Source organism: Lipotes vexillifer, unplaced genomic scaffold (assembly GCF_000442215.2).
Source record: "Lipotes vexillifer unplaced genomic scaffold, Lipotes_vexillifer_v1.1 scaffold240, whole genome shotgun sequence".
NCBI classification, from domain to species: domain Eukaryota; kingdom Metazoa; phylum Chordata; class Mammalia; order Artiodactyla; family Lipotidae; genus Lipotes; species Lipotes vexillifer.
Genome location: NW_006797481.1, coordinates 8768365 through 8777313, shown reverse-complemented (window position 1 = coordinate 8777313; position 8949 = coordinate 8768365). Strand labels below are relative to the sequence as shown.

Genomic DNA, 8949 nt, shown 5'->3' with positions numbered 1-8949 from the left:
CTAGAGGGAGCTCAGCCCTGCTGAACCTTGATTTTGAACTTCTAGCCTCTAGAACTGTGAGAGAATAAATTTCTGTTGTTTCAAGCCAGCAGGCTTGGGGTTGTTTGTTACAGCAGCCCTAGGACACTAATATAAGTCACAGAGGCCCCATCAGAGGCCTCCAGTGATCTTCCAGGCTGTTGTAAGGACTTAGTTTTGACTCCCCAGATGGGAAGTCAAGGGAGGATTTTGAGTAGAGAAGTGACACAATCTGACTCATTTTGTAACAGAACTGTTCTGGCTGCTCTTAATTGAATAAATTATATAGTTCTGAGTTTCTTGATTTTTTTTTTTTTGGTAACCAAACTGCAATTTGTCTTCTAGTTCTTTAAAAAAATATATATGAATGTTAAAAATAAAAAATAAGAATGGAATAGATTCTAAATTAATAAACATTTAACAAAACAATAAAAACAAGCATTTAAAAGCTAGCCCGAATGACAAAAGCCAGCCAAGGAGTCTCTCCCAGCTTTACCCTCTGGTGCCAGGTTTTGATCATCAAAATGTTCGTGGTGCTGGTGGTGGATCAGCTCCCTCATCAGGATGGCAAAGCTGTAAACGTCTCCCTTCAGGGTGCCCGACAGGGGCACCTCTGGGAGCCGACCAGCAGAGCCCTGCAAAGCCGAGGATGTCAAACGGCAGAGCTGCCGGGTGGAACTGGAAAAGCCGCTCCTTTTTTCTCAGGGAAGCACAGGAGCAGTGAAAGCATCCAGCCCCTGAGAAGTCAGCCCTGATGGTTCTAGACTTTCTCCATATTCACACGCTTGGGGGTCCGTGTGTGTGACTATGGAGGAAATAATCAGGATGATCCTGCACTAACATGTTAACAGCAGTTAACTCACAACCGTGCAATTACAGGTGGCTTTCCTTTTCATTTTCCCTTTCTATATGGCCTACAGTAAAAAAATAATTTAACAATTCATAGAACATAAAACTAACCACTTGAAAGCGAACAATCCAGTGGCCTTTAGTACACTGGCAATGTTGTACAACCACCACCTCGACCTAGTTCCAAAACATTTCTAACACCCCAAAGTAAAACCTTGAGCCCGTTAAGCAGTTTATCCCCATTTCCCCCACCTCCCATGTCCTGCCAACCACCAATCTGTATTCTGTCTCTACAGATGTATGTATTCTGATATTTTATAAACCTACATTTCTTTGGGAGTGAGGTTTATAGGTTTATATCATTATAGGTTATAATCATGAAAAGAAAATATATTGGGGGATGGAGAGATAGAAGTGGCTGCTAGCAGGTTTTCAAAATTTCCCCCTTTTGCCTTTCTCTGCAAGATACCATCCTGCCCCCATATTATAGAAACCTCCCCATGTACACACAGCAAAGCTGCTGGGAGTGTGCTGCTTCAGAGACAGGCAGTCAAGGTGGAGGGCACTGGGCTCACCAGGGCCCAGGACAGTGCAAGGTGAGACTCAGGTGTGTTCAGTAACTTGGACAAGTAGGAAGAGTCGCAGAGTCTCAATTCGTGCACATGTAAAAGAGGGTTGGACTCCGGGCAGTGGGTCTGATCTTGAGATGCCCATCAGAATCACTTGAGAGGCTTTTAGAAAACAATACAAGGACTTCCCTGGTGGTCCAGTGGCTAAGACTCCACGCTCCCAATGCAGGGGACCCGGGTTCGATCCCTGGTCAGGGAACTAGATCCCGCATGCACGCCGCATCTAAGAGCTTGCGTGCCTCAACTGAGAGTCCGCATGCTGCAACTAAGACCCAGTGTGGCCAAATAAATAAGTAAACAAACAAACAAATAAATAAATAAAATACTGATGCCCAGACCCCTTCTTCATAAATTCTGATTCAGTTGGCATGGGGTGGGACCCAGCCCCCTTGCATATTTTTTAAAGCTTCTCAAGTGATACCAGAGCGTGGAGAGGTTGGAGAACTACTGAGCTCATCATCTGTAAGGTGCCTGGCAGGTCGCGCCTTCTCCGCTGAGAACACAGGATGAAGACGCAAGGAGACACGGAGGACTGAAGAGAAGGGCAGTGACTCGCTTCAGGTCACCCAGCTAAGCCAGGGTGGGAACTAGTCTCCTAACTCAGACACCCCACCATGGACTCGTGCCACTCGTGGGTGTTATTTTTTTCTCATCTCCTTGGGTGGCTGGAATAACCACATACCATCAGCCCCAGAGGAAGGCCCACCTGCAGGTACCCGTGCACGTGAGCCTCAGAAAGCAGAGGTGGGATAAGGAGCCCTTTACCCCTCTCCTGACAGCTAGTGGGTGCAAGATCTGCCAACGGTTACCCGAGCGGTCCATCGTTCTCTCGTTATATCTTCTGTACGTCTGGCCATATTTGAGCTCCCACAGCCCAAATCCTGACAGCTTCACCTGCATCCATCTGTCCACCAGGCAGTTGGAAGCCTTCAGGTTGCCAAGGGATCCCAGTGGGCTCCTGTGGAGGAACAGCAAGCCCTGAAGAGTGGAAATGAGCAAATGAATCAGAGCAGGTGCCAGCGGACGCTGCTGGAAGAAACAGAGACACAGAGGCAGATGGACAGAAACAGACAGACCCATGGCGGGAGACATGCCCATCTTCACGTTCATTTGTTCAAGAGCCACTAACACAGCCCTGCGCCCAGGGGGTCACCCTGGGCAGGAACACCCAAAAAGGAGAAAACTATTTCTGGCCCCTCCATGTGGAGCCACAAATGCAAGGCCAGCTTAAAATAAATGTAGCCTCGTGGTCAGACTCCGGGGTTCAAATCCCAGCTCTACTACACAGTAGAGGGCAAGTTACTTTTCCCTGTAAACCTTGTCTTCTTGTCAAAATGGAGATGACGATAATCCCTCTCAGGGTGGCTATGGAGATTAAATGTAATAATACATGCGAACCACCAGACATGGTGCCTGACACAAAGTAAAGATTGCTACAAATTATAATGAAAAATTTGTATGAATGTAATAAAGGATATCAACAATCTAGAAACAACACTATGCAATTAAAAATATTATTTTATTACCTACATATTGAGGATTATATTCCATTACTATCTACATATAATAGTATGTAGAATATTATATTTATTACATGCACTTAAGGGTCCTGTTTGAGCACTTCACAGGGAGAGGCAATGAAATGAGGAACATTGAAAAATTCTCATGTCATTCACTGTGTTCTTAAGAGGTTACGTCAATTATTTGTATGCAGTAATGAAGCACTATTATTTATAAAGAGGACAGAACAAACTCTAGAGTCAGAAGATGTGCTCAAGGCTAGAGTTTACCAGTCAGTCTCTTCAAACAAATCACCTGGGGGCCTCAATTTCACCATCTGTGAAATGGGTCTGCCTTAGACGCCTGCTACTTGAAAGATGTCCCAGGGAACAGCAGCAGCAGCATCACCTGGGAGCTTGGCAGAAATACAGAATCTCAGGCGCTGCCCAGACCTACTGGATCAGACTGTGCATTTTAACCCGGTCCCCAGGAAATGCGTGTGCTTCTTAGTCTGAGAAGACCTGTCCTTGTCAATTGTTCCCAGCCTTGGCTGCACATTAAAATCACCTGGGGAGCTTAAAAAGAATATATCAATGCTAGGGCCCAGATATACCTTTGTGTGCAGATTACCTCTCACACAAACCAAGCCTGCGTGCGGAGGTGAGTGATCAGAATGGAGGAAGAGGGCTTAATCTGAAGGCTGGCTGAGGGAGCTCCGTCCTCAAGGCAGGGATGATTCTTATTTAGCAAGGAGATGAGGGCAGGGAGTGGGGATCTCTCACAATGAAGGAACTCAGGGTTTTAAACTGCTCCCAGGGAGTGGGGACAGAGCTGGGAGACAAACCCAGATCCAGTTGCCTTTGAAGCCCAGCCACTTCTAAACCACTAGTTGTACTGTTTCTGGTGCCCTGGGTGACTGTAAGAGGAAGGTGGGGGAGGAAGAGGGTAGGTAGAAGCGTACCTATTCTTCTGGCACCATTGCCAGGTTAAATGAATCACAAGTCCAGCCTGAGTCACACAGTGTGGTTACGAGAAGTCACCGGCCCTCAGTGCCCAGCAAGGAGGAATGTGAGGAGAGCCCCTGAATGGACTATTGCACCCAGAGACTGGGTCCTTGGGCCTCCTGGGCACTGGCTCTGGGACTCACCTCTTCCTCCAGCAGTGACGACAGGCTGAATCATTGTCGGCTTTAGCAAGAACCCTGAGCTAATATTGCATTAGAAATACAGGCTAATACAGAAAGCAATAAGGAAACATTCAGGACAGTGGGTACACCACTCCCACCTCACCCCCTAAAAAATCAGGAGGCCGTGTTCCTTTATCAATCTGTGTATTTGTTTTTGAGGTGACAAAGCTGAGTCACATTTTGGAAACACAACTCACTTAACCAGACAGGAAGGACCTGGGTGGGGCTCCCTCTGGAATGTTTCCAGCAAGGTTCCAACAGGCTGAGAGGTCTGGTCTTGAAATCTGGGGAGACCTGTGTCCAAGCCAGAGTTCTCTCTGACCTCTTGGAGACCTTTCCATTCCACAGGACTCTCCCTGACACACACGACTGTCCCTGCCCCTGCTAGTGCCAGTCCCACCCGGGCATGAGACGTTCCACATTCTGGTCGCTGCTGACCACCCCTGACATCCAGGTATATTAGCGGAGCTCCTTCCATTAGGACAAAAATAACATGTTTCAGGATGCTTGGAATCCTAGGAATGTAGTCCTCTGCAAGAGATGGCACACATCTCTTTGTGTTTTTTTGTTTGTTTGTTTGTTTGGGGTTTTATTTTTTGCAGTACACGGGCCTCTCACTGTTGTGGCCTCTCCCGTTGCAGAGCACAGGCTCTGGACGCGCAGGCTCAGCGGCCATGGCTCACGGGCCCAGCCGCTCTGTGGCACGTGGGATCTTCCCGGACCGGGGCATGAACCCGTGTCCCCTGCATCGGCAGGCGGACTCTGAACCACTGCGCCACCAGGGAAGCCCCATCTCTTTGTTTTGTTCTATTATATTTTTCTATCTTGATGGAAATGTCTGACTTTATGTATTCTGTTGTCTGAGAACAAATAGAACCATTAGAGGCTCACCAGTTCTATTACCTACGTGTCTGAAGCTACATTTGTTTTCCTGCTGGAAAGTTGAGGCTGGCCCACAGAGCTCCTACCTCTGGATCCCATATCTGTGCTCTCTGGTACTTCCAGGGAAGAAAGAATTCAGCTTTTGGAGACAGACTGGCTGCAAATCCCAATCAGCCTCTTACCAGTTAGGCTGGTTACTTCACCTCACTAAGCCTCTTTTTTTTCCCCTTTTGAAAAGGGAGTAAGAATTCATACTATTAATATTGGAGATAAGGATAAATTAACAACGGAGTTAATTGCTAATTATTAAGAGCACTGTCCAATAGAAATACAATGTAAGCACATGTATAATGTTTAATTTTTAGTTCAACAGGTGAAATTACTTTTAATAATATATTTTATATAACCCAATGTATTAAAAATCTTATTTCAACATGTAATCAACCTGAAAGTATTAGTGAGATATTTTACATTCCTTTTTTTTTTAATCTTCATAAGCTGTCATGGATTTTATACTTATAGCACATCTCAATTTGGACTAGCCACATGGTCAGTGTTCAGTAGTCACATGTGGCCGGTGGTACCATATTTGGACAGTGCAGGCTTACTCCATAAGATTGTTGGGTGAATAAATAAGGAAGTGTGTGGTTTTTAGTACTAGAAACTGGGTTTTCTGGGATAGTAGTAACACTATACTCCTGCTAATACTAACAATTAACATTTACTAGATACCTGTTATGGGGTAGACATGGTGCTAAGCAACTTACATACCTTAGTCCTCACAACAACCCCACGAGGCAGGTACTATTGTTATCTTCATTTTACACACAGGGACACTAGGGGTCAGGGTAGTTAACGTCACCTGGTCAGTACATGGCAGAGCCAGGGTTTAAATCACCAATACAACTTGCACGCCAGACGGTCCTTCATCCTCTTAATCTATTAAGACTTCTCTCACTTAGAAACAAAGGCCCCTCCCTAACTCAAGAAGAGTATTATACTCTCCAAAGCTCCTTCCCAAGCTGGCCCCACTGGATTCAACTCCTTGGGGATAGGACAATAAGACTTATTCCTCTGTGCCCACCATGCCCAGAATCCTGTTTGACCCAATTAGGTAGATAGGCTCAGATACTTTCTAGCACAACAAAATATAAGGTAGCTCTATTATTATCCCTATTTCACACATGGGAAATGAGTCGGGTGGGCCATGTCGGTATGGACCAGCATTCTGAGGATGCTCTCCTCAGCCTGGGCTAAAATCCAGCTGCTCTTTCTAGGCTCACCACATCTGCTGTTACCAGTAGAGGGGAAGTAATTGGCCACAGTCATTCAAGGAGTCACTGGCCCTAAAACCTAGGAGGGCAGAGTTTACATTTCACCCATGTATCCCTCACAGCACCCAGGCAGGGTCTTGCCCATAGGAGTCTGTCAGTTGATGGATGGGAATGTTGATTGATGGACGGACTGTTGATTGACAGATGACAACCAGCCTTGTCCTGCTGCCATGTGTCAGAGTGAGTGACTTCCCCACCAGGACCCATTCCCAGGTCATTAGCTTGGTCCCCTCAAGAACACTAGTAGCATTTGTTCTTTACACGGGTTTATGTGATACTCAACGTTGACTCTGTCATATGCAAATGAGAGCTTGAATATCCAATCAATTTCATTGCCTGAGTTTCTTAAAACATCCTAGAAAACACAATTACTTGAAACATCACCAGTGACTCACCCAGAAGCACAGTGATCTTCGCGGGTTCAGTGGATTTGATACTAATGCTTTGGATGATGTTGAGCAGAAATGATACAACCTGAGGCAGAGAACTCTAAGTCTAGTAACCGGAACTCTTCTTGGAAGAAACCATAACCTGACTCAATATTGAGAAAGTTACGCAGTCTTGAGTTTTATAGATACCTCCTTGTTCCTGACATAAAGCTGGTGGTCACATACCACGGGAAAGATGGGCCCAGGAACACAATTCAGATGTAGATATGACATCTTAGGAGATGAAACCAAGCTCAGACAATTTCCCAGAACAAAGAGACCAGACACTTGGCAACTGCGCTGCTAATTTCATCCCCTGCAGGCAGCCCAGCAAGATAATTCAGGTCTTGAAATTAAACCAAAGAGGAGCTGTTCTTGGATGAAGGGGCAAAAGCATTGATAAGCTTCTTTATTAGCTGCCACTAATCAAACCTGAGGTAAGATTTACTAGTTTACTTACCTTAAGGCTTCCTCTTTTGCAATATTGGGTGACAATGCAGATGTTGGGTGATTCTGTGCAAATACCAAAGAAGGGAACAATGTTTTCATGCCTTAATTCATACATCTGAAAATAATAATGGTAATAATAGCTTATGATTATAATGTGTCTTCTGCCCTAGGGACAATGCTGGGTGCTTTACACACGTTCAGCTATTTTTCACAAAGACCCTGTGAGATAAGAACTATGACTTCTCCCATTTTACAGATGAGGAAACTGATCCTCAAAAGATAAATTAATGTGTTAAAGATCATACAACTTAGTAGTGGCTGAGCTGGGAGGTAAATCCAGGCAGTCTGCCTCCAGCAAATAAACCAGAGGCACGATCAAAGTCCCCCAGAGTAACGGGGATTAACTGAAGAAGTGGACCCCATGAACCTGACTCCCCTGCAAGGACCAGCTTCGAGGGAGACAGATACAGACACAAAGACTGAAGAGACAGAATTAAGGCCAGGAAGAATTAAAGGCAAAGAACAGGCTAGGAGAGCTCCCAGGATGCAGGTGCCTGGGTCAGGCATAAGGGTCTGAGGTCTAAAGTCTGGGCTCTTGGGGGGTGGGGGTCATGGGCCAAGTTAAGGGAAGCAGCTTCCCACCATTGCCCTTTGGGGTGAAGGCCACCAGCACCCCAGGTGGGAACAGGGAGCTGGCAGAGGCAAGGCAGAGGGCAGCAAGGCTTTGCCTCCTCCCAGGGCTGGGGGCCTCACCAGCCGGATTTCCTGCAGCACAGACGGCTTCCTGACCCAGGCTCGCGCTTGGTCACCAACATCACAGATGGCCACATGGTTTCCCTGGAACCGGAGACAAAGCGGAATGTTCTTTTTTTTTTTTTTTAACATCATTATTGGAGTATAATTGCTTTACAATGGTGTGTTAGTTTCTGCTTTATAACAAAGTGAATCAGTTATACATATGTTCCCATATCTCTTCCCTCTTGCGTCTCCCTCCCTCCCACCCTCCCTATCCCAGCCCTCCAGGCGGTCACAAAGCACCGAGCTGATCTCCCAAAGCGGAATGTTCTTCACCCAGGCTGATCCAGAAAAAAACTATGCTCAGAAAGAGCTAGGAAGGGGGGCAGGAAGACTGGCAAGAAACCCACCTACAGAAGGGATCATTGAGCTCCTCCCTGCTCAAATCAGCCCTCGGGTGGCCCCGTGCTGTGTCCGGGAGCTGAGCTAGCTGCTCAACACAGGAGACCTCATTTAACAGGCAGTACAGCCCTGCAAGGCGGGGTGGGGGGTGGGGGGGTGATTAGCCCATTTCCAGGTGGGATCCCTGAGTTTAGGGAACTAGTTCAAGGTCACACATCTGCCCTCTGAATTACCCGGCAAAGCCCTACTGGGGCATAAAATAGCTCTCTGCCCTGCTGGTTCTCAACAAAGGAGCTGAAGTCCCCACAAATCATCACACTAGATGAGTTACTGTTGTTCCCTCTCGACACAGGTGTGCCTCTCTGGGATGGCTGCAAAACAGGACACGATTCAGCTGCTCTCAGTAGGATGACCAAGTACTGATGAGACTATGCCTTATATAGATGAGGAAAATTAGCGCCAAGGTTAATAGCAGTTAGTAAATGAGAGTCAGGACTCAAACCCTGATTTCTCTAACCCAAAGTGTGAGTGCTGAA

General features: G+C 46.4%; 1 protein-coding gene across 1 annotated transcript in view; it reads right to left on the bottom strand.

Moving 5' to 3' along the window:
* The window catches only part of LOC103069064 (guanylate cyclase 2G-like), a 38659-nt gene that overhangs the window by 12565 nt on the left and 17145 nt on the right, over nucleotides 1-8949 (bottom strand). Inside the window, 6 exon segments of the mRNA XM_007469645.1 lie at nucleotides 515-653; nucleotides 2262-2474; nucleotides 6682-6753; nucleotides 7287-7391; nucleotides 8030-8113; nucleotides 8647-8784. Coding sequence (XP_007469707.1) covers nucleotides 515-653; nucleotides 2262-2474; nucleotides 6682-6753; nucleotides 7287-7391; nucleotides 8030-8113; nucleotides 8647-8784 — 751 coding nt within the window.